Source organism: Xylocopa sonorina, chromosome 8, assembly GCF_050948175.1.
Source record: "Xylocopa sonorina isolate GNS202 chromosome 8, iyXylSono1_principal, whole genome shotgun sequence".
NCBI classification, from domain to species: Eukaryota; Metazoa; Arthropoda; class Insecta; order Hymenoptera; family Apidae; genus Xylocopa; species Xylocopa sonorina.
The window spans coordinates 12,844,497-12,870,688 of record NC_135200.1 but is presented as its reverse complement, the minus strand read 5'-3'; the positions used below and the strand labels follow the sequence as shown (position 1 = coordinate 12,870,688).

Below are 26,192 nucleotides of genomic sequence, written 5' to 3'. Positions count from 1 at the left end.
TTACATCAGTCTACGTGCGTAGTCCTTAGCTTGATATCGTTTTCGAGAGCGCAATCTCTCGAAAACGTTACCAAGGGCCCAGGTCCACCCCGTGGAGGTGACTACGCAGGGACCCATCCCTAATTTCCCTAGTCCCATCCACCCTCCATTACATCTGTGTGTTCTTGGTACAGAAGGTACCAAGGACTGACTCTACTTGTAAATCTCAAATAACCGGATTCCATAATACATTCTCTTTACATAGATTTTAGAGATTGCAGTATGGACTTTATACGATAGGGATATGAGAGAAAGGATATAAGGAAATTACATACACATACAATATTATATAGAAAAATAATTAAAATCAGTAATTAAAATCCCTCGGCGATCCAGCGGCGATCCCTCGGCGATCCATCGGCGATCCAACGGCGATCCAACGGCGAAAACCTAAACTTAACTTATCTTAAACTCTAACTTAACTAACTACACAATTTACAATCCAGTACAAAGTTTATAATTAACTCAACGTTAGAACTACCAGCAATGAAAATATTTTAATCTCATGCGAACAAAGTAGAATGATATTTATGCGAAAAAGTAAAAATACTCGAAAAAGAAAGCAAAGAATAGAAAATAAAAAGTGGGAAGAAAATTTAAGTTGATGCAATATTATAGAAAATTCTAAAAATTAATGTATAATGTCTATATGAGACAATCAGTTTAAATGCTTTGGTAGTTCTAGCGTCGAATTTACATCAGTACTTAAGTCTAGCACGTAGTCCTTAGCATGATATCGTTTTCGAGAGACCGGTCTCTCGGAAACGTTACCAAGGGCCCAGGCCCACCCCGTGGAGGTGACTACGCAGGGACCCAACAATAGGTAAATCTTTCATTTGGTCACTTACCAATCAACAGTGGAAAGTCGCTGTCATCGGTGTCCATCATCGTCCACGATCGTCCACAATTGTCCACGATCGTCCACAATTGTCCACCAGTGTCCACAATTGTCCACCAGTGTCCACAATTGTCCACCAGTGTCCACAATTGTCCACCAGTGTCCACAATTGTCCACCAGTGTCCACAACCCTTGGTTCCTCCACCACTGTCCACTGTCATCCATCAGTGCCCACAACCCTTGGTTCCTCCACCACTGTCCACTGTCATCCACCAGTGTCCACAACCCTTGGTTCCTCCACTGTCATCCACTGTTGTCCACTGCCAACCACAATCATGCACCAGTGTCACTACCCTTGGTACGTCCACAGCTGTCCACTGTCACCCACCAGTGCCACTACCCTTGGTATGTCCACAGCTGTCCACTGTCATCCACCAGTGTCACTACCCTTGGTACTTCCACAGCTGTCCACTGTCACCCACCAGTGTCACTACCCTTGGTACGTCCACAGCTGTCCACTGTCATCCACCAGTGTCACTGCCCTTGGTACGTCCACAGCTGTCCACTGTCATCCACCAGTGTCACTGCCCTTGGTACGTCCACAGCTGTCCACTGTCATCCACCAGTATTCAGTATCATTGGTTCCTCCACCACTGTCCACTGTCGTCCACCAGTGTCAAGTATCCTTGGTTCCTCCACCGCTGTCCACTGTCATCAACCACCGACCACAATCATCCCCCAGTGTCCACTCAGTCCCACCATGACCTTCTCACCGCGACAGCCAAAAGTACAAAACTCCCAAAATAGTCTCGCACTGCTTTTATATACACATCCCTACTACGTCAAATCCCCACTCCCACGAAGATCACAAATTACCAAAATCAATTTTTACGCTATGGCAGCCCATCATTCGTTAATTTTCATACTTTTACTGTAAATTTATGCTCTTTGCAGCTTATTGCGATGGTGTGCATAATTTTTTATGCATTTTTTACAAACTCAAGCTACATTTATACTCTTGTAAGGTACGTTTTTACCAATTATCGAGTATCTCTACTGCATCGAGTATCAACTTCGCAATCAGATTACTCCAGCTTCATTCGCAAACCGCGGCGTTCCGCGGCGAAACGAAGGCTCGAATTGTTCGAGGCGATCGAAATGGAGTTCCATTGTTCCTCTTGCTCGACGAGGATCGACGGAGCACTCTGATCCACGCGCTTCGACACGATTACTTGCGTTATTGCCTGGACGGGCTGCGTGTACATCTCCGACGTACAACGAAGCGGTGATGTAACGCTTAATGGTATCCCAGTCTCGCTTGGCTCGCGAACCACTCTTGTTTGCCTTATTTCCTACACGTTTCGAGCTGTTAGCCGTCATTGATACATCGAATTCCTGGATGTACTACAACAGATCGGAAGAGCACTCGAGCCACTCTTCTATGCCCACAGAATCTAGCATTCTATCGACGGATCTCCCTAAACTCGTCCGAATCTTGACTCTCGCTGTCTCATCGCTCACCAATCGGTCGATTTAACGCTGAGTACACGTGCATAGGTACACGTGGGTATTCGAACAGTTTCTTTTGCCATAATAACGTTATTTTTTGGACGGTGCAATCTCTGAAGGCGCACAAGCGAACATCTGCTTCGCGTAATTGCAAGTTCGCGATTGATTGTCCGTACAGAGAGTGTGGCAGGGCCACGGGTACGGAAAATTGCGAGGAATGCGAAGCGGTAGCGGTGAATCGCGCGTGCAGACATCGTTTATCAAACATTTATCGGGTATTTTTGCGACACGTCTGGAAACTGGGTCCTCGCGGTCGTAGCACCGCTATTTCCGCGCCAGATGGTCCCAGAGTTGCAGAATCACGTGCCTCAGCCGTGAAAACAATCCGCGCTCAGACCCGTCGCGCATCAATCTTGATCGCCGAATCGAACCGCACCGTCGACCTGTGTTAACAATAAATCCACTGTTTATAAGGGTTCGCGCGTAACAAGTTTCCGCGGACCACGCGATGCGGATTTCGACGAGCTTGTACGACCATATGTCGCTCCTCGTTTCGCTTCTATGTATACAGACAACACGTAAATGTGCATGTCGCGGTGGGATATATGGACAGCCTCCAAATTTCTCGTGTCTATCAAAAAGTCTCTAGACTGGCACTAATGACTTCTGTAACTCGATTGCGAAGGAGAATAAAATGTCTCGAGAGCAGAATTTGCCTACCCAAACTGTTCGTCACCCTCTGAAAGTGCTCGAAACCAAGCGTTCGGCGCAATGAGTCGTAATTTAACCGAGCGTTTAATTTAAGACTTCGACCTCGACGTGTACCTCGAAAGTTCCTCGAAACTCTCAGTGGGCGCAGCAGAGCGGAACGAAACAGCAGAGACGATCGATTAAACGATTTGGACGACTGTACGAACGTGTTTATTAAAGTTGAGAGTCGCGCGAGTCGACGTCGCGGTTGCCACCTTATGCTTTTCCGTGCAAATCGAGTCGCACGACCAGTCCGCGAGTAGAACGAGAGAGGAACGAGACCGCTTCTTTATCGTTTGGCCGTCGCATTGTCGCGAGCGGACTAACCAACGACTTGCTCGTCCTATCGGCGCTCATCTCGAACTCGCGGCTGGATCGTGCGGCTAGCTGGCCGCTATGTAACAGGCGGATCACGTTTAGGAATTCGCTGACACGTTCGTGTTCCCCTCCTCCAACGGACCCCGGCGACGATCCTACAAATTCGCGACGACGATCCTCGCCGAAGTGTCATCGATCAAACGGTGAACAGTACTCGCTACCCTCGCGAGGCGATCGAGCCTCGGACTTTCTTCCTTGTTCGTGCCTCTTTAACTGTTTACGCTGCGAAACAGTTATTTCCACCATTCAGCTCTGATCGTGAATATCAGAATGGAGAACGCGTGCCACTTAAAGTGTAGGAATTTATATTTTCATGATGCTTACTCGCGGTGGGGACTGATATTCTTTTCGAGCTTATCTGCGAAGATCGCTACTAATCGCTGCGGATTCTTTCTTTTTTCTTCTGTCGCGTTACTGTCGACTCTCTTTCTTTCCCTCTCTCTGTCTGATTGAGTGTGATATGTAATAGCACTTACAAAAAATGACGCAAAAAAAAGATATTTGTCAGAAGTGGGATTCGAACCCACGCCCACAGAGTGGACTGCGACCTGAACGCAGCGCCTTAGACCGCTCGGCCATCCTGACTTGTTGGTACTGGTCTGAAATATTGCAGATTACGGGTTTCGTGTATCTATATTTAGACATCTGATTTTAGATCAGTAAAAGCTAATTTCGGAGTGGAATAGAATTAAAATGATCATATGCACTGTTTTATAAGTACGAAAGCTATCTTAACTCGCATCGCATCTGGAATTTTATGAGTATTTAAAGAAGATTCGTATAAGCGTTATGTTACTACGTTTGCGAGATACAGACGAGACCTGTTTTACTGTCATTGTTATTATATTTAGTTTTAACATCGATTAAGTGTAGAGTAGACTCAACGCACTTATATTCTTGGTGAAAAACTAATTTATTATTCATTTTCTTCAAGGAAGTTTAGTTATTTCGCATAGTCCTTACAGATCTATGCAAGTAGAAGACACAGAATGATTTTAAGTCCGCGCTGAGTCGGTAACACTGTGAACGATGATAAAATAATGTGTTCATGGTACACATTTTGTGGTGGTATGGCTTCAGATAAGGAACAGAATATGTTTACCATTTTATGAGATTTCGCGTTGCACGCGTTAAAATATCGATCATGTAAAAAACTACAGATTTGGTCTTGCAACTTAGAGCGGTGATTTTAGGAATTACATTCGACACAAACATCCAAGTCGATAAAATCGCATGGGATTTAAATCTGGGTTCGTGTCTGCGCTCGCATTCTTACTTTAGTTTAAAGGAGAAATTTAATAACGTGGAAACGGACATTTGGAAATCGCAATAGCAAACTTTTCCGTCTCGTACTTCAACTTTCTCTTCCGCGTTTATGCTGTTTGCAGATGCCAGTACGTTCGTATAAATTTTTCAGTGTATTATCTCATGTACGGCTACTCTCCCTTTACGCTTTTCCCTCTGCTTCGCTAGACAATTTTCCATAGTCAATGCAGTTTCAATATTTGTCGAAAGCATATCTCACACTTGACTCGATTCATCAGGTCTCTCAACTTTCAAAAAGTCTTATACAACATCAGAGCGCTTACTTTCCAACCCAAACCTTGCCACCCCTTCGATTCTACCTAAAACCTTTACCACCCTCGTCGACGCGTTTCCCACGCAATTACTTTGAAACGAGTGACAGCAATCGATAGGTCGATCAGATCATCCGCTAAATGGTCAGTGGCTGGTAGCCGCGTGAAAAGAGTAACAACCGCGACAGCCTCCAAGATGCGTTAAGTTCCATACGCGGAGAACGTCAGCAGGAATCAGGGGTAAATTGCTATCGCGTCGATTCGAAGGCAATAAAGCGACGCGGCACCTTCGAGGTCCAGTTCCCGTTTCCTGCGGTGGGACCGGTCGCGGACTCGTTAACCGCGCACGTAGAAAGCTCTGTTGCGCAACGGACAACCGGATCTCCTCGAGAGGCTGTTCCCGTGCCGGTGAACCGGTCGATTCTAGCAGGGACGAGTCGTCGATCGAGAAATTTGGTGAAACCTTCGCGAGGCCAGCCAAGGTTCGACGCAACGGGTGAGAGCCGCGGTACAACGATCGAAACTCGCTCGCGATGTTTTTTACAACCGCGTGCGCGTTACGTAAACGCGAAACAAAAGTGAAAATCCACCACGGTCGTATCCTCGATGATCCAAGAAGCGTTAACTAGCATTAATCGCTAGTTTCGAACGGCGCGGTTTACGGCGAGTCTCTATCAGGTGAGTTTCGCGAGGATCCACCAAGGAGACCGCTTATTTGCCGTTTTCACTGAGAAAAGATCTTATCAGATACTTTAGTCAGCCTGCAGGAAGCTTGAGAAAGGCGGCGGATTCAATTTCACGGTGGAAATCTAAACGAGCGAGACCTCACCTCGAGCCAGCTCCCTTCGAGCGACTCGACCTCTCGAACGAGCTGTGCAACGTCGAACAGGTGGTCTGGCTGATCGCGCGGAACGTTCGCGCGTTACCTCGCGGTTTTTCCTACGGTTTCCGTGGAAATTCGCCTGGACGATAGGTCACGTTTATCCGGTAAAAACGCGACCCACAAAACGGACAGGAGAGAAGGCACGTCACGAGCGAGGAAGAGAAATGTTGCCACCGCGACAAGCTCGCGTCTCCGTGTTCGCCCGCGTTCCACCGTTGGAGCCAGTCATTTTCCATTTTCCGACGACATTCGAGTCGACGCGGAGGACCGCGGATGTTACTCGGTTAGCGGCTTGGCGAGCAACGAAACGGGTGAGAAAGTTTGACACTTTTATTGCGTCCGAACTGGTCGACGCGTCCACGGTGGTTTTTGCGGCGCCATGGAAATCTGTACGGGGAACGCGGGCCCGTCCTTGAAAAGTAATAAGCGGTCGAGGGAAAGTAGCGGGTATTTGTGGAAAAAGTAATTCCGCGCGGCGGGCATTAATTCAACGACGCGGCAGTAACGAGCGCTTCCAAAGCCCGTTACTTGCGTAATCAACGTAATGCCCTCTGGCCGTTTTCCACACGCCGTTCGCCAGTGAAAAACTGTTCGAATTCCCGTGCAATATCTGGAAATTATTGCCCAACTAATCCCCCGTGTAACAGTTTAGCGGAAGGTCTCGCGACCGCGCGTTTCGACGTCTCCGTGGTCCACGAAACACGCCAGGGACTTTTATCGCGTACGAAAGTTCCCGCGTGCGAGGTATAAATGTCGAACGATGGTAATATCGGTAGAAATGGCGGGCGAATTTGCCAAACACGGAACACGCTGCCTGTCGAAGGCTCGACAGAGTCGGTGGAGAGATAAGTCGCGACACTACACGGGGGGGCGAAAGAAGGAAATGCGTTTGCCGCGGTAAAGTATATCGTCGAGAGAAAGGAGGACCGGCGTCGACGGGTAAACGCGACTGCCAAGTTGACTGGCTTCATTCAGTGCGTGATCCTTAGCCTCGTGCGCGCGTCCACCTTTGTCCTCTCGATAACGACACGATTTTTCCATTCGTCCTCAGTGATCGATCTACGCTCCAGTTACCATCGAGACGTTCTCCAGCGACAGCGAATTCACGAAATCGCACGGTTAAGTAAACTCTCGGGATAACCAGAGCCATTCGCGCGAAAGGCTCGAGCCGGTGGTCAGTGAAAAACGAAAGTGAATCTCGCTGCGCGGTCGTAAAACTATCTGGAGTAACGTGGTTACGTTCGCGCGAACGTAAGAGTTCTCAAACATGCTCGGCTGTCTAGATTGTTGACAATACCGAGGAAATTGGCCGTCGCGGCAACTCCAGCCATTGTCGCGACTCGAAACGAGATCTGAAATGTTCATCGACGGAGCCAAATGAGAACCGAAAGAGAGCCGCGCATCGTTTATTACACGACTCGGTGGACAAGTTGATCGTAAACGCAGGGAGCTTAATCTGGAGACAATTCGATCGTTGCGTAATCGATAAGAAGAAAAATGCTACGTTTTCTAGGCTACTTTTTATTAACGTCGATCTGCGCTGTGCACGCGGCTGGCTCCCGGAACGAGTCGAACATCCTGCGGATCGGGAAGTCGCGAGACAGGTCGTCGATCGGTGACGAGGCGTCGAACAGAACCGACGCGAACATGGAGAAGGAAGAGACGCAGGGTAGACAGGGTCCCTTAATTGGATTCAGCAAGAACAATCCGGAACTGGATTGGAAGAACCATCTGAAGGTTTTCGAGGAGAAGAAAGAGGAGCGTCAGGATCTCGATGTCGATTTCATGAAAGAGAAGCTCGAGCGAACCGCGAACAGTATCCAATGGCTGGCGGATCTTTACGATCCCCTCAAGTGGTCGAGAGTACCTGGTAAACTCGGGGCGGATTGCAGGAAAGAGCTGGAATTCTTCCTCGAGTCTCTGAACGGTGGAAAGCTGTGGGCCGCGAAGAGTGAGTAGAGCGTCGTGGCTCGAGCGTCGATCGGTAAACGATCAGGTAGCCGCGAATCCGTTCGATACCGCTTCGCCTTCCTACGTGGAAATCTATCATTACGCGATCGACGACGGCAGCACTCGCGGCGTCGAATATTTTCCTCCTCGACTCGAGAACGGCCGCGACCTGCCGTAAGTCGTGTGTTCCCGTCGGTTTAACAAACTCCTCGAGAACTCCTCACGCTTCGCTAGGTTTCCGAGTGGCGTGTCGTTGGCAGGCTCGATTGCCAAATGTGCAATTATTTCGCGAAAGCAACGATCTACCGTTTGCGCAACGGCTAAAGGTGCCTGCGCGGCGGTGCTTTTGTCGCGTTCCTTTCTTGGACCTCCGCCCTCGAGGGCGAACTTTCGAGCTTGTTGCCCCGTGGATGAAGCGATTCGAGGAGGCGAGGCAAAAAGTCGACTCGCACAGGACAGTCTGTTACCGTGTCCCAGTGAGATATCAGCACCCGCGTTAAGGACGCGAGGTTATTACCGTAAATCAGAACGGAGGCTGACCAACGCGTCCTGGATAGGAGCTATCCCACTTTTCGCGTGTCTCGAGCCCGTGTTCGCGTCGACGGCTATTAAACTTCCCGAGTTACGTTCAAAGTCCGCGTTATTTCCCTTCCATTAACTGCGACCCGAACGAAACGCCCGCGTTCCACGAGACCAGTGGCATTCAACGCCCAGCCAGGGTTACGCAATTGCCTTGCTTCCACAAACCGTGGCATTCACCCGCGGACGGTGTAAAATGCATTATCGATGGATTTGCTTTCTATACCGCGGAACTGCGAACGGTTTACATAATTTGATTTACCGACGCGCATTCCGCGGGAACGCGCCACGCTTCTTACGCAATGGCCCGCTCTTATCGCGGCCATTTTGGTCCCTTCTCGCGTATCGTTTCAACGAGTAGTATCGCTCGTTCGCGTGACACCTGAAGTCGTTCGAACGGCATACTCGCCTCGATTCTCCGATACAAATAGCTCGAACGCGCGAGCTACCGTGCGTTAACGTGATTACTTTCAACGATTTTCCTGAAAACCCTCTCGAGAAACCTCTGGCTTCGCGCGTCGGACAGAGATGGCGGAACTTTTTAACACGGTGAATGGAGCGCCGCGTTCGAAGGTCGCCGCGAGATAACTTCGAATGTCAAAGACGCGATAAATCGGCTTTCTGGCTCGGCAAAGTTCAAATCCCCTCGCGTGAGGTCACGCGATCGCAATCGGCGGATTGAAAGCGGGAGGCAGCGGCGGATCGATCGGTCCTGCGGTTAGACCGCGCTCAGAATCCCGCGATTTCCCAGATTCGCGGCTGCTTCCGGCAACAAACGCAGGGTTATCGGCGTTGCTCAAATGACTAGGCGAAAATCGTACCTGTTCGCTTCTCCGCGCGATCGTTTAACGATCACTAACACCACTCGACTCCCTCTTCTAGCCTTTAATTTACCGATCAGAGTCTCTCGTTCCTGCTATTTTTATAAGCATCGCGCACACGTTTCCTTTCCAATTTACGTAGCATCTCGTATCGTTACTGTCGAAACGTGCGATAAGAGGCTACACGCGTAGCGTTTCGCGTCGATAATGCCAGGGGATATTCCGGCGTTAAACGGCAGCAAAGCGTGAATCCCTCGCGTCGAGGCGAACACGAGCGATCGCGGGACGCACGCTTTAAATCGTATCGCGTTTGGCTGCGATCGTTTAAAGTTGAAATTGAACGCGGTCGCGTCAGTAACAGCGACGGACAGCCCCAGGTGGGGCGTTGTGATAGCTACTTTAAAATCGGTAAATGCAGCATGAAAGTCGATATACCGATAACCCCGACCAGCAATTGGGGAACGCTGGCGCTGCAGAAACACGGACAGCATGAAATTACTTCTTCGACCATATGAATTCATATTAGAGGCGCGCAAGCTGCTCACGTCAGACGTAATCTTGCCTGCTACTCGGTTTTACAATCTCCGTATCTCCGTCCACGCGAATCTGATATTTAGGAGGTCGGCGAATTCTTGGAACGTTTACAAATTTTAAATTCCTCGCCGCGTATCAACGACCGTCCACGTATTTTCTGATCGTCGCGTTAAATCCTCGACCAGTCGAGTAATGCGGCATTGTTCGACTTTGACATCGCAACAGGTCACGCTCTCGAAAGTCCCAAGATCGACGCGAAATTGCCAGTCCGGTTAAATTCGCATCGTCGCCGATAGGTACTTTGTTCGCGAGTCGACAGACGGCTGCACTTTCTCTGCCCCCGTGCACACCGTGTCTCGTTTTACGTAACTGGCAATGAACCTTTCAGGCGTCGTTGTATAATTGAACCCTGCGTCTCTCAAAATTTCGCGCAACCACGAGCGCGAAGCGCGCGAGAACAATTGCTCCGAGCTGCAGGCAACGTCACGTTGAAATGGCTGACGCGAGGGATGCAAAGCGGCATCGCGGAGGTGATATAAGCGAGAGTAAAAGCCAGGGAAAAGGTCGATATTCGTCGATTGGTAAAACAGACGCGACAACGGGTAGCTTCTCTTTCCGTAGCGGATTAAGCTAGCTCGCGTTCGACGGAGAATTTTTCACCAAGCAAATCGAGAGATCGTATACAAAGGACGACGCTTATCAGCCTCGTTCCAGAAGAACGCTCTTTATCGCGTTTGATTTCTAAACGACAGCTTTTTTCCGCAGTGTCGGACGCGAGCGGACGTTACGCCTCTCAATTCCATTTTGGAAACGGTTTCTGGCTCGGCTCGAGCAGCCTCTGCAAGGAATTGAACGCGTCCAATGGAGGAGTGCACAAGGAACTCGACGACAAACCGCCTTACCCGGTCAAATTCCACGTTGCCAGGATGTACTTGACTCTGCCCAAGGAGCTCGAGTATTCCGTAAGTATCTCCGTCGTCTGACGCCTCAACATTTTCTCCGTCCTCGACTCCGTTCGTTTTTCAAATTATCCGCGATACTAATTCGCTCGATCGATCCACCCTTTAACCCAGACAGCGCGAGACTTGTAACGAGCAGCGAACGATTTACGTGGATTAATTAAACGGATGATTCCAAGTACTACGCGCGGCGACGAGACGCGCGAAGGACCATTTGTCCCCTGACTGGAATTAGCCAGCGCCTAATTAATCAAACGCGTGCTTCCAGGACGTAACCGATTCTATTATACGTTTACGAGGGTAATATAAATTAGCAGATCTCCGTCTCCCTTGGTCTCGCGTCGAGCAGACCAAGCGCAACGAAGAAAATCATTTCCACGGGAAGTTTCGAGGCATTAACGCTCAAAGTAAATAGTTACCCAGACAACATCGGGGTTGTGAGCGTTTCAATTGTATTTAAAGCACTTTGCAAGTTCCGCGGCAGCTGCTGAACGAACTTTCTTTCCGTGGAGGATGGCGCTTTCGATCCTATTCAGATTAAACGGATCATGCGACGCTTTATACGCGGCGATTATCGGGGACCAACGTTGTGATTGGCGCGACAATGGCGTATCATTCTTTCAAAGGCTAGTCTCGAAGGTCTCGAACTGCGAGAACACGCGGCTCTTGGGAAATCTAACTGCGCTCGCTTTACCAGAGCTAGCGAGCGTACCAGATACAACCACGGGTTAATGTTCCGTGACAGTGTCGTTGTTCCTCGAAATCCCCTAAAATGTTGCCAAAGACTCTCTGTACACTTATCACGAACCGGCACAAATCCTTCGGTCCTGGCCAGATTACCACTGCGGAGGTCCGGCTTACGTCAGACAAGTTTGTACCCGCGGCGTGACTTTCGCAGCCGACGGGACGTCGCGAGAAGCGAGCGGAAGGCTGGAAAACTCGCAAGCAAAAAAAGAAAAGGACGAGCTAAAGGAGAGCTCGCGAAAGAAGTGAAATTCCCTTTACGTCCTTCCCTGTTTTAAGGGAACTTGCAAATCACGACGCAAAGTACGGGTAACGAGACGCGCGCGAATATCAAAGTGTGATTAACCCTAAAGCTTCGTCAGTTCTTGTTTTTTTCTTTTTTTTTCTGTTGAACAAAGACAATTCGCTTTCAGCCACGTCAAGTCTTTCTGGGTCTCTGTCTGCCGGCTACCTGCTCGCAGGCATCGCTGACCTCGATGCTGAGGGCGAACGCGGATCGCGTCGAACGCGAGGGCAATACGACCTATCGATCCTCTGGGCCGAAGATTCACATCGTTGCGGTGAAACCTGTGCCCTCCAACGATTACAGCCCCTGGCGCGATCCCAAGCTGTACGTCCTCTTGTAAGTAATGCAAAAAGTTTTTCCTACCCTGCCCACTCGTGCCGCTAAATCAGCCGAGGGAACCAAATTTTCCACCATACTGTCTTTCCCTCTTTCTCCCTTTCTTTCTGCCACTTAATTAACTATCCGACATCTTTTCCATTTGCTTCCACTTGCTGCCACTCGAAACGTTCCTCGAAGCTTATCTTCCAATTGCTTCCGTTCAACTCCGTCGCGAGCTTCTTCTTTTATTATTTAAGCGTGCGCATTGAATTTGTGCAAAGGCGCGCACGCTTTCTTTTATGCTTCTCCGAGCGGATCTCCCGTAAGACGGTCACAAAGGTGAACTTAAAAGGACTGTCTGCTCCCCGTGCTTCCTTTCGCGAGTGCTTCATCTTTGAATCAATTTTCCGCTGTCGCAAGCCTCGTAGCGTTCCACGTTAAACGATCAAACGTTTCGCAAGCCAAACATTTCCACGGCTAAAGAACGACACGGATCTGCGATTAATCCGATGAACTATTTACTCGCGACGCTGTTGCGTGCGAGCTGCGAGTCGTTCGAGTAAAAACGAGCCATCGAATTATGCAGCCGCTCGGCTCGTAAGTGTCGACCGCCATTTTGAATTGTCCACTCGAGGCCTCGTACGTTACGTTTCACGCGTTTTACGCTGCCGCGAAGTAACGATAAAATAATAGTTGGTCTTATTTTCGTGGCGCCCACCGATCGTTTCCGCGGGAAAATGTGCGGCAATTAAGAAATACCGCGGAATGTGTACGCAAATGGCGGATGAAAATACGGCCGCTGTCGCGGTGTCCCCGGTCGCGCGACCGGAATTTGCGCAATGGTTGCGTTCACTTCGATAAACAGAAACGGGTTGCACACACGTTCACGTAACAGACCGCTAAAATTCTTGGTACGGCTAGTTAAATTGCGACAATAGTTGCGATACCTTCTAACGTGTCTTACGTAAGGAAAAGTCTGCCCAATTATTCGATCGGAGTGTACCAACTCGATACCACGAGATTCGCCTGGCAAAACGAACGTGTCCCTTTCCCCTGTGCTATTTAAATATCAAACACGCGGCCACTCTTTAAACGAGTCGCGCAAAGGAAACGCGCCGCTGTACTTTAATCTCGTACGCGTGCATAATTCCACGGACGGTCGACTTTCTTCCTTAGGTCTTAGAATCAGGGTTAATCCTCTGCCGTCCGCGTTCATTACTCGACGAGTCTGCGTTTACCTCGCAGTGTCCGTGTTTAATGGATTGGATTTTTATTAAACTCGACGACGCGACGAGTCGCAAGTCCGCCTGACGGCAGCCAATTAATACGTCGGTGTATGTAGATTAGAGCGTTCAACGACCGATCGCGATGCAGGTGCTTGCGTACGAGTGTACTTTCACACGCGTGCACTTTCCACGCGAAATTAGCAACGATCCGTCCCGCGTAGATCGCGAACCAGTCAGTTATCGGATCGCACGAGTCGATCGTTGCGATCGCGAATACGCAGCAGCGTCCGTTCCACTTTCGACAAATCGGAAGAAAAAGCTGTCCGCTCGAGCACACCTCGTGGAGGCGTTGCGCAAGCCGTGTCACAGTTGCATCGAAACGCGACAGAAGGACGATTACATCAACGAGCGCGGAATAATCGGAGCTAAGGCAGAAGGGTGACGAAAGGGGGAGTAAAAAAGACAGAAGTCAGCCGCGTTGGACGCAGATCGCGTTGGTCTACTTGCACAACTAGGCGTCTGCAATTCGCCGTGTCCGCGCGGTGATGTTAGAAAGAGTGCTTTTCTTTTTTTTTGCAAAACCGACAGGGGATTGCGCCACGCGGCTCTGCAGCTCGTCGGTTGCATCGCTGGTACAGTGGAGAGTTGGAAAGTCCGCCGGGAGAGACTTTTCCCTGAAAGAAACGCGCGCGCTCCGAAAATATCTTGGCTGGGGATCCTCTCGCCGGTTGCACGGGCCGAATCAAAAGCCAGCGAGGCGCGTTGCGTCACGTCGAGGAAAGAGCAGGAGAAAGCGGGAGTTTGGTAATCGCCGCCAAATGCATTTTGCATTATTACGCTCGACGCTCGTTCCACCGATCGATGGTGATTAATCAGCCGCTTCCGTTCCTCGACGATTTATTTCGAACTTCCTCGAGCTTCGACTGGGCACTGCGAGCTACATAATGGACTCTTCGAGCAGAATTATCCGTGGCGCATGCCAACGAGCCATCGTTTCGAGTCAAAGATCACTGATCGAGTAAATATCATGGAGAAAGCTCTCGTTGAACGCGAGTGAACATCGATCTGGAATATGCGAGCGTCGCGATCGTTTCCTGGTACCAGTGAACCGCTCGAGGTAGGAGCCAGAGGATGCCTTAGCATCCGGTCCGCAACTCGACTCCAGCTACAGCTTACGTCATCGTTAACCTGGTCTCCACTATTAATAGAAGTTCGCACCTCGTCGCGTCCTTGCACGCGATGCATATTAACTGCAACGCTAGAGTCGCGGGTACAGGTACCAAGGCGAGTAACAATCTAATGGCCCGATTTCGATGCGACCGTCAGGCTCCCCGCGCAAAGGTCGCGGCGCGCGCTCGAACTTTGCTCTAAGATCAAGGCCACGATTTGTACTTTAATAAGCGAGCACGGAATCAGAGGCGTCGAGCGTTCTCTCCACGCTCCACGTTGGACTCGTTTTCCAACGAACGTGCGTAAATTTTCTAAAAGCTAACTCGCACAGGCTCGCGCATCCTGAGTTTTGTAGTACTAGAAGACTCGAACAGCGGCCACTCCCAATGAATCGGCGAACCGGTTCGCCGCGATTACGCAACGAGCGCGTTGCACTCGCTGCCGGTGTTTACATCGCGCGGCTGCAGGGTTGAAGCTCTCGAATCGAGCGCTCGAGGTAGAAGCCTGGAGCTCACCCGACGCCCTCGATTCGATTGGAAATCCGCTGGGACGCGCGTATCGACAGGTGTGCATCGTTGCACGTGGCGCCTTCGTATTACGCAAGATCATAGAAAGCCTGAATGCGTCGGCACGCGAAACTGCACGCACGCTCGTTCGCCGTTCCCCGATCCCCTCGACGTTTCCAACAGAAATATCGGTTACCGTCCCGTCAATCGACGCGTCGAATCGACGAGCAGACATCGAAATTCGATTCGAATAGCGGAAATAAAAAGGCGTAGTTGTTAGCGCCGTTTATTCGTCGCGTGGACCAACGTGATTCGTATTCGTTTCGTCTATGAAAAATTACGCGCGGACGCGACGATTTGTTTCGATTACGCGAACGGATGCGCAGGTAATAATACGCGTGTAATCGAGTACCGTTTAATTATGCAAAAATGACCCAAACAGAGTGCGCGGCTGCAATTGGAAAATGTAACCACCACCAGTGGGATAATTTAAATTTATGAATAACACCGTGCGAGCATTTTTCCGTATCATCCGGAAGGGAACCCCCATTTCCACGGTCTTTCATTTGCAAGTAATATACCAAAGGGTATATACACGTATATACAGAATGGGGAGCGCGACCAGGTCCTTTCCTTGAAACGCAAAATATGGGAACAGCCAGAGAATCCTCGTCGACCATTTACCTTGGGGTATCTCGAAAAAACGGAACGTAACGCGTTAGCTTTTCGATTCCTCGTGGGATAGATCGCGCGCGGTTCAATTTACGGGTAAATTGAAAATTTGTACCGCCGCGTAGCGGTTGCACCCCCGAGGGATGCAACGGCGGTGGGTCGAAGAGGAACGCGATCTTCGACCGCGGCTGCCTTCCGAGTAACGCGTTAACGGAGGCCACCAACGCCTTTCGAGAAACGGAACGACGAGCTCTCGTGGTGGTTCCAGTCTATCCACGGCTTTGTTTTACGTTCGAGGAGAACTCGGGACGAATACGAGGCGCTAGTTGGACGAGACAAGCTTTGTACGCGATTGCCTTCCAATTGTTTCGCGCGAATCGAGTTGGTTGAAGCCAGAGGGGGAGAAAAACTTGTCCGTCGGTTCGTTCTGCCAGAAAGAGTTCGATCCTCGTTCGAGAGCTCGAAATACCTTGCTCGTCGGACGCGAATAAATATCCCATCCGACGTTACCAATTTGCTGCTACGTCCCCCGTCATTATCGAACATCCGGCTCGATCGAACCCCCGCCGCGACTCTTCTGCTCCTCGTCTGTTGCCCGCCAGGCGTCTGGAAAAACTGGGATAGAGTAATACGGGCGTTATTTATTGTCTACTTTCTCTCCAGCCAGGGAAACTGAAAAAATAGGAGGGACTAGGTGGCTGATAAATCGTGTAACAGACTCGGTTAGCGGATCGTGGATGCGTTTATTAGACGATACGGTTCCGCGAGGAGTCGCGAGCTCGAAAATGGACTCCGAAACGGGCGATTTCCGGTTGCGACGATTCAGTCGTTACCAGTCCTTGCAGCCGACGTAAACTCATCGTTGACAGGTAATGATTGTGGAGGTGCTTCGATTTAATGGGGACCATTTCGTAGAGTTGGAACGCGATCGCAACTTCTTCTATTGGTTTTCTGTTATCCACATCGGTTTCCATCCCTTCGATCGCCTCCTTAATGCTCCAAAAAGCTTCGCATTCGTTTTTTTTTTATCAGAAAGACAAGATAAACAAGCGACGCGTCGGACGTTTTCAATCAAGGGAAAAGCTTATTAACTTTGCGTCGCAATTATCCGATCGTCGATCATTTAGTAAATTGTCGAACGCAGAAACGTCGCGAAGATTAGCGAAGAATACCGTCCGGATCGATGGAAAAAAGCGCAGCAATTAAGAATAAGCAAGGTGATTTATTTCCCGAGACATTAATTAGACACGCAGGTGTTTACGTTCGAACAAGCCCATTTCGAGGATTAGCTTTCCTTCAGTGCTGGAATGTACGTAAACGCGAAAGGATTAATCCATCCGGACTGTTATGCCATACCATCGAGGATAAGCATTCTCGAGCCCTTTTTACTAACAACGACGAAGGAGTAACAAGTACGATTTCAACAGCGCCATTCACAGCCTCATACTTCATCCGATTTCGTGATATGGAATCATTTGTTCAAAAGAGAACGAATAGACGCAGCAATGTCGGTTAATGAAATTTTAAAGCGAGTAACTAAACGTTGGAGGAGGAGAGACGCCTCTGGTAGGAAGAGCGTGGTAACCGGTGAGAAAGTTCCCCGTATCGTTATGATTTAAGGGCGGCTTAGCGGTCGCTGCCATTAATTTCACCTTTTAATATATGCACGCTTTAACGCGTCGCTTTACTTACCCGGTGCAATTTCAGCCGCATAAAACGAATGTAAATTTGTCCGAGGGAAAAAGGAACTGGTCTATTAAATTATCATCGTTATAAAGAGACGACTGCGAGGTATAATCGGTCCACGGACGAAATTATCTCGCGATTTTCTGTCGTATTTCCGCGTGTCACGCGAGACGTCCGTTTTTTCAGAGGGATCGCGGGCGCGATTGCGTTCCTGATGCTCTGCGCCACGATCTGCGAGTACAGGGCCCCGCCGAATGCCAAGGACGTGGAGTCCTCGAGCGTGTCGAACAACAACGAGAGGCTGAGCAACTTCTCGAATAAAAATCTGGGCCAGGACCGCGGGATGATCAAAGAGAACGGCGAGGAGCTGATCGAGAAGGGGAAGGGCTCGCGGCCGGATCCACCTGATCACCCGAAAAAGGAGTGCAAGAAAGGTGCTGGTCTCGAACGATCCCCTTCGCCGTTATACAACGATACCACGGATTTTAACACCGGTTTTTCTCCTCGATCCTTTCTTCCAGGGCTGTGGTTCACGTGTCTGATGGCCTTCAACCCTATCGCGAACGGTAGCAAGATCATTAGCACCGACCCAGCGGCCAGGGACAGCCTCACGTGCTTGCACGGATTGCGAGTGTTCTCGCTGGGATGGGTCGTCATGGTGCACACCTACCTTCAAGTTTTCTCGATCGCTGGTAACGTCTACCTCTAATAGACCTCTCCTTTCCCCTGTCCTTCGTCTCAAAGACAAGGTTACGATCCTCGTTCGAATGAAAAATCTCGATCTTCGTCGCAGAGTCCAGCCTCGACTTGTCATTTACTCGACGCGACGAAACTCGACTAGTTTTTCCGACGGGCGCAATTTACAGGGATACCGGTCAGGACGCTAATTACCGCGATCACGGTGTCGCGTTCAACGACACTGAGAGTCGTAATCAACGAGGCGAGATGGAATTCAATAGGGCGAAATAAGAGGGGGCGATAGACGGTTAACTCGGTCGGATTGAACGGGGTGAATAATTCCCTCGCAGCGGAAGAAGCGGTACGGAAGGCTGTCTAATTAAAGAACGTTTCAGACCTCGATACGAATTAGTTCTGCGTGGGTACAGTTCGATGTTGGAATTAAACCGTGACACGTAGCGATCGAGGCTGCCAGCGCGCGACTTCGCGTTTAACTTATTATGATGTAACGGAACGTACCGGTTTCCCTGGGCCATCGTAATCGATCCGAGCGAGACTTTCACCGGTAATTCCCCGGGATGATGACTTTCTCTATCGCGATTTCCAGAGAACAAGACACTGCGCACGGTGACAGAGCGGAATTTCATGTTCCAAACGATCAGCAACGCCACCTTCTCGGTGGACACGTTCTTCTTCATTAGGTAAGCGATCTATCTGTCCGTCGATCATATTCTCTTTCACCCCTCCACCTCCGCGATTGAATCCACAACGAACGCGACCCTTTCAGCGGCCTCCTCGTCACGATTCTCTTCTATCGATCTTCCGGAAGCTTGAAAAACGACTCGGACAGCTTCTTCAAGACCTGCTCGAGCAAATTCGTCGTCATGATCCTCTACAGATTTATCAGGCAAGTAGAGTCGAATTTTATCGACGAGAACTCGATGCTCGCGGATCGTGACTGACCTGTCTTGACCTCGTTTCGCGAAGATTGACGCCAGCCTACCTCTTTGTCCTGGGGATAAACGAGATCGCCATCAAGCACACCCTGTCGAGGACCGTGTTCACTTCCGCCATCATTGACCACATCACTTGCGAGAAGTTCTGGTGGAGGAACGCGCTCTACCTCAACTCGCTCTACCCGCGCAAGGAGATGGTAAGGCATTTTTTTTCATCCTCGTTTCTCATTCGTGCTGGACCGAACGGGCGACACGGTCGCAGAGGGGAACGGAAAATCGCCAAGCGAAATTTCCAGCTGGGAAATATGAGCCGAGGCCAGCCCAGACTGCGAAGGTGTCCGCGTCTAGATCGTTTTCCGATAATTAATTCTATCGCTCGGAGAAAGTTCCCAAGTGTGGCGGGGCATCGCGGAATGTCCAACTATCCCCGAATCGATTTCATTAATTTCATTGCAGACGGAAAAGCTTGGTTTATCGTCGCGCGGGTTAGCCAGTCACCCGGTTTTCATACGTTTGTACAGTCTAATCTATTTAACGTTTCGATGTTGATCGAAGAGGCTGTCGAAGCAACCGAACGTCGTCGTTTTCGATTTTCTTCACCTGAAGATTATCCATGGAGCAAGTATTTTCCGACACTTTCGCGCGCGCGCGACCTAATCCGCGCTGGGTAAACCTTGACGCGATTATCCGATGAATACCTGATTAACAACTTTCCAGTGTATGCTGTGGAGCTGGTACATGGCGAACGACACGCAGTTCTACGTTCTTGGAATACTTCTGCTTCTTTTGTCCATTAAATATTTAAAGGCAATTGTCATCGTGGTCCTGATGCTAATCGTCTCCTCGTGGTTTACGACCTTCTCCGTGGCTTACTCCAACGATTACGTGGCCAGGTAATCAGCCTTTAAATATTAATAGCTGTTTAATCGAGCGTGCTCGTTTAATACCGAAGCTGTCTCGTTTCGTTCTTCGTTTCTCAGGGCGACGGCGACGGGTCGTTTTTAAATTTGCTAAAAACCGCGGACCCCATTCTGTAATAATTAAACGGGCAGAGTTCCTCCGTTGGCCGGTTGTAACGCAATTATCCAGCAATTACAATGATTTAGGGAGGCGCTGCAATTTCCACTGGCAGCCCCACTTAGCCGAGTGCAACCAACTTCCTACAGTCTAATATTCTCTTTGCTCTCTGTTCCAGGATCCAGGAGCCGTTCGCCCTTTTCGACGAGCTGTACGACAAACCCTGGCTACGAGCCGGCCCCTACTTCGTCGGCATCATAACGGGTTACGTTCTCTTCAAGACGAATTGCAAATTGAAATTGCCGCTGGTAAGCAATTCGGGTAAAAACATTCCGCCGGGTATTAAACTCGATCTCTCCGAGCGGGATACGAATTCCCATCTAAACTTCGCGGAATCAGAAAGCTCCCCCCGAAACGAGTCTCCGATGAATCGCTCAGCCAACAGAACTCGATTCGAGCGCGAATATCAGACTCTTGTCGGAAGTTTCGCGCGTCCACACACACGCGCACACCGCGTCTCCTAATTGATAAAATCATCCGAACGGAGGATCGAGTCGTTATTATCCGCGAGCCGTCGAAAGGATTAACGAGGAGAGTTTCAGATCCACGAATAAATTACAGGCAGCGAGGACGATCGGCTGGATATTATCCAGTGGGGTAATGTTCTCGCTGGTTTACGGTCTTTACCCCGGAAATTTAACGGTACCGATCAGCTCGGCGTACGCCGCCTTCGGGCACACCGCCTGGGCGATTGGCGTCTCTTTCATCGTGATTCAATGCTGCACCGGATCCGCCAGAATCGTTGACGGCTTGTTATCGCTCAGGCTGATGTACCCGTTATCGAGGCTGACTTACTGCGCCTACTTGGTGCACCCCGTCATCATGACGGTTACTGCTAACCAGATGGATGGCCCTTTGCATCTTCACAACAATATCGTGGTAGGTCTCTCTTTCTTGGTGTTTAACGACTACCATCGCGTTTCTTGCACGTGAAACGATCGAGAAAGGGCTCTGTAAGATTTCGATAACGAAAGATCGATGCAACGATGAGTACTGTTCACGGTCTACTGGGATTTACGAGCCACTTTTTCGATCGATTCGAATGCGTTCCGTATATTAAAAGGATCGAAGAACTTATGTTCGTTTACCTTTTCAAGCTGGTCCTCTACTTTGGCAATCTGGTCGCTTCGTACCTGGCCTCGTTCTGCATTTCCATCACGCTCGAAGCGCCAGTGGTCAACCTGCTCAAGATCGCCTTCGTCTCGAAGAAGAGGTTAAGGTAGAGGAAGATGGACCGCGGTGTGCCGGACGATCGACGGTAAATAATGGACGCGTCGATCGTTCCCTCGCTATGGAGATATTACCAAGCGGCCTGTTATCGATTCCTCTTCCGTCCCTTGTTCCAGGGACTAGCCATAGCCCTTCCGGCGAAGGGAACGAGAAAGGGAGGCACCGGATGTTTTCAGACGAAAGTAAAACCTCCATTCTCGACGGAGGAGCCGTTTTCCTTGCGACCAAGTCCCGTCGGGAATTATTCCTCAGGATCGCAGACTCGATCGCGAACGTCACGTTCGCGGTGTTTCGTTCACGATTCCTCTCGTGCAATTCATACCTCGCGTTTAATATCCGCACGCGATGCCAGTGGTGTTCTTACTTTTATTCTTAACGATCGTCTCGGAGGAAATTCGAATAGTCGTAGTTCGACGCAGGAGTGGCGAGTCTGAAACCCGTCGATGAAGAAAAGTAATTTGCGCGCGCTGGCTACTAACACAGCGCTATGTAATGCGAAATTAAATCGCTGTCCGTTGATTTCTTAACGCGAGTGACTGTAGATCAATTACCCAGCCGCGACGCAAGAACGCAGGCAACTTGTTGTTGCCAGAGATGCTTTTGTAGCTGGCTTCGTTCTTGAAATACGGCTCGTCGCGACGCGCGCTGTCAATTAAAAATACTCGCTGCCTTTGCAACGCGTCTCTGTTAACGACGAAATTGCACGTCGCGTATATTTCTAGCTGTTACAGTAGTACTATTCGCGTTTTAGAAACTCTCGCTCGATCGTTAAACAATTTCCCGTGAAACGCAATCGCAGTTTGCGAAGGCGCTCGGTAACGAACTCAGTAATCGAAATGAAACGCGACGAAAGGCGGAACGTTTCGATAGAAAAATGTTTCTCCGATCGTTCGCGTTGGAAACTTTGCTTCCGGGGCGTCCACGAGACAATAGCACCTCCCGTTTTACTTTACACGATCTCGATGGCATTCGTTCACCGTTGACCGTGAATAGATGCATCGCGCGAACGTTCGCGATGCGAGCGATGAGAAAAGTTCGACGTGGACCTCGATAAACAGTATCGAGGCGTCGCCGCGCTATTTACTCGGCGAATCGAGCCGAAACAACGGAAATCGAAAACTCGAATTGTACGCGCACAGACGATTGTATTTTAAACAGCGTGCACGTCTAAAAAAAAAAAATATCCCGATCAATCGAGCGTTTCATTTTATAAATAGCGATACGTTCTCCTCTCGTACGTCGAGCATTTTGTTAACTCTCTATCGACGAAACACGAAACGAGGTAAATAGAACCGTATTGTACCACGTTCAGAGAGTAAAAGCTCGTAGCTGGACAGAAAGAAGAGATGCGCGAATACTTGTTTCACATTCTCTAATAATAGTCCACGATTTTGTAGTATTTTGATCCCAATTAGAATCCAGTGTGACGTTTCTCTGTCAAATCGTCCACGGAAATGAATACCAACATTTTTTCAATTCTTCGAAATAACAATTTCGCAACGTTTTTAATCGCCATTCACGCCTTTGTCGATCGTTCGTCCCGTAAAATTTCGGCGGATACCACGCGTCGCAATTTTAATCGAGCATTTTTAGTTGTACGACAAAGAGGGAACAAATGAAACAGGAATTCAGTCGACGATGTATACCGGGGAAAGTGTCGCTCGAGCGATGTAGATAAAACGCGGAGTTATTAACAATACGCCTGAAGCGACAGTAAAAAAAGACATTAGAGCGATTCGGTTTATCTGAAATATGCGCTCGAGAAGAATTCCTCCGTTTCTGCAACGTTGTTAGAACCTCGCGCGTGTTTTCCTTCGGGAAAAAAGTTGCGCCGCTTGAAAAAAAAAGCGAATATATTCTAGGAAAAGGGTGAGACAACAGCGTGGCGAAAAAAAGGGGGAAAAAGGGAAGCTGGCAAAAAGCGAGCGCGGTATAATTCCGCCAGTGGTATTTCTGCACGCGCATCCGATCTTTACGCGACGCTTCATGCACGGAAACACCCGATTAGTAATGCAATTAACGTCCCGTCAATTACAGTCGTACGAAGCCTGTCCACGCGATTATCGCGTCGCGACTGTCCCTCCGTGATCCACTGCCGCGACTCTTGTCCGCCATTTTCCAGCCCCTTTCGCGAGACCCTCGAGCCTCGACTCGAAATTCCTCGAGAATGCAATTCAGCGCGTCTTCGTGACAACGTCGACTTTCGAATCTTCCCCTGCGAATAACCGTGACGAACGCTCGACAAAAGAATTCCAGGTTTATAATTGGCTGCGAATCGATGTGGGGCAGCTAGTGAAAACCGCGATGGCGGGCTCGAGCGAGGATCGTGGAATTCTGCAACCTTTCGCGGGGTTGACTCTTCTACTCGCTGTTTTATTTGGCTGCGCTGCGTAGAATGAAAACGTTGCCTTTTGTAGTTTTTACTTGGAACCAGGTCGTGGAATATTATAATTTCCGGACGGATAAAATTCCGATAAATTTCGATCGATTAACCAGCGACTAAAGTCACTTTAGCCTCGTCTGTCGTGGAAATCTGCGAACAATTCTCGCTGGTGATTAACTACGACATTGGGACGTTGGATGAATTGAATTAATTACGGTTGCATCGAAGGTTTCTTCTTTATTTCGAGCGCAGAGACTTTGAACGCAACGGCGAAAGCGTCGTGAATTGATTCAGAGGCGCATTAATGAAAATCGAGTGCAAATCGAGGGAGGCCGCAGCGTGCAATTTGTATTCGAGCAAATAGATACGGTTAATCGGCGCAGTCCAGCCAGAGTCTAATGCTAATACAACAGCGAGCATTCGTACACATCGCTCGGCTCGATTTACGCGTACAGCCGGCAGCGTGTAGCTTCCAAACTGCCTCCCCGTTCGAATTCAATTCGAAATCCTGGCCAAATTAACGGACTTCTCGCGATTAAACCCGCGAAATTGCCGCGTGACGAGTTATTAACCGAACGTCGCCCGGTTAACGAGCTGACGATAATCGCTGCGACGAAACGAACGACGAACACGCGTCTCTACCGATCGCCACGCGATTGCTGGCTCGATTCGATTTACCAAAGTTCGACTGGACGTGCCAGTCGAAACGCTGGGGCTGTTCTCGGCCGACTCGTCAAAGGGGTGAATACCTGCGCGGCCATTCGAGTTCGATGTCACGTATGGTACGAGTCCTCGGCATCCGGTCCGTTTCACGAGCGATCTCGCGGACACAGATTGTCAGCCGCGTGGACAATCGCACACGCGTTTCGTTCTCGTCGCTGTCACGACGCCATCGAATCAGCGTTCCAACGATCAGCAGAATGTTAGACCCGCCGTTGCCCAGACGTTTAATAACGCATTGATCATTGGAGGTCCCTCCGCGGGCAACCGTTCAACGCGCACGCACCCATATTGATCAACCTCGAAAAGTTCGGTCTCGCTTCGCGGGTACACCAGCCGACGGAGATTACGTTGATCAAATGAAAAACGGCGCTGAAGCCACAAGAGCGTCTCGTATATAACGCATCTCTGCAAAGAGGGAGAGAAAGAGAGAGAGAGGGAGACAAGCAGGATACGAATAACGACGATGAATATTTTCGCGAGAGCAAAAAACGCGCTTCGAAATATTACAGTTTAAAGAAGATGGACCTGAACCAGCACAGCGGTACCGCGACGACGCGTTCATCAACCGAAATATCTCGCGGTGGTCCCGGCTGATTCGTTTCAGCGGTTGCACTCCGCGCACGAGCTGGTACCGAGCGCGTAAAGTAAGAAGTACGAGAAGCAGCGGACGTTAATATCGGTGGAGGAGTCGAATGCGCGCGGAACCGTCTGGTACCGCGGCCAGTCGCATTAAAAAGTCCGTTGCTGGCGAAATTATTAGAATACCGTCGCGCGCGAGGGCCATTCTCGAAGAGTTACCAGGGCAAGTGCTGTTTAACGAGCTACTGGAGCGAACGGTTATTATCCTCCATCTCCTCGAGTGTACACCCGACGCACGCTAGCCTACGTTCCGACGGTTCGCCTTTCGATTGTCCCCGCGAAGCGTTTAACGAAGGGTCTGACAAAAAGGAGAAGGGAAAAGAAGAAGACGTAAAACGGGGGGACAAAGGAATATAAATGAACCGAAAGCAGGGGTCCTGTGTCGGGGTATCGAAAACGCATCAAGGAGCGTATCGAAGGAATTGGTTGCAGCGCAAGCGCCAGGATCGTGGCGCGCCGCAAGAGTCGCATTTTCGCGAGCAGTCGGCCTAAAGCCGTCGCAGACCGAACACGCGAGACACGAGTCGCCCTGTGACGAGCAACGTCCACGAGGTTTCGCGGCGTTCTGTCGTCTCCGCTTGCGAACGAGCGCGTTCGCAAATTCACCATCCATTTTTGTTCTTCTGCCATCGATCGCCGATTACAGAGCGTATCAGAGCGTATTAAGCGTGCGATCGAGGCAAGTGCGCGTGGAAAAGATCGACGCTGCGTCGAGTGCACCGAAGTGAGCCATGAGCTTGATTGGCGAACCGAACGGATTAAATGTCTGCGGGAGCGCGAAAGGAGAGGCGATTAATCGGGCGTGGATGGACCGCGTCGGAGGTGGCGTCTCGAGGAGCTCGTGAGACGTGACTCGACTCGAAAGCGAAAGGATCAACGAACTCATCGGCGGGCCATCTGAAGCGGGCGAACGCGGGGAAATCGATGCGCTTCGATCTCACCGCGACGCCGTTGCATCGGTCATCCCGATCGGAAGCACGTGGTGCGACGTTGATGAAAGTTTGAACGCGATCCACTGTCGATACGAGGGAAGTCTCTCTCTCTTTCTCTCGCGTTCGAACGCGAGTTTCGAAAAGTTTCA

General features: G+C 49.9%; 1 protein-coding gene and 1 non-coding gene across 2 annotated transcripts; one reads left to right on the top strand and one right to left on the bottom strand.

Moving 5' to 3' along the window:
- Positions 1–1,212: 1,212 nt before the first annotated feature.
- On the top strand, positions 1,213–21,359 carry LOC143426400 (nose resistant to fluoxetine protein 6). The gene is made up of 13 exons (XM_076899840.1): positions 1,213–1,423; positions 7,488–7,925; positions 10,624–10,820; positions 11,975–12,183; positions 17,612–17,859; positions 17,947–18,117; positions 18,711–18,804; positions 18,891–19,010; positions 19,091–19,256; positions 19,777–19,952; positions 20,255–20,384; positions 20,698–21,015; positions 21,234–21,359. The coding sequence occupies exons 1-13, from the start codon at positions 1,213–1,215 to the stop codon at positions 21,357–21,359; spliced, it is 2,604 nt and encodes an 867-aa protein (XP_076755955.1).
- Trnal-cag (transfer RNA leucine (anticodon CAG)) lies at positions 4,017–4,099 on the bottom strand. Its single transcript has one exon. It is a non-coding gene; the product is annotated as a tRNA-Leu (tRNA).
- Positions 21,360–26,192: the final 4,833 nt, after the last annotated feature.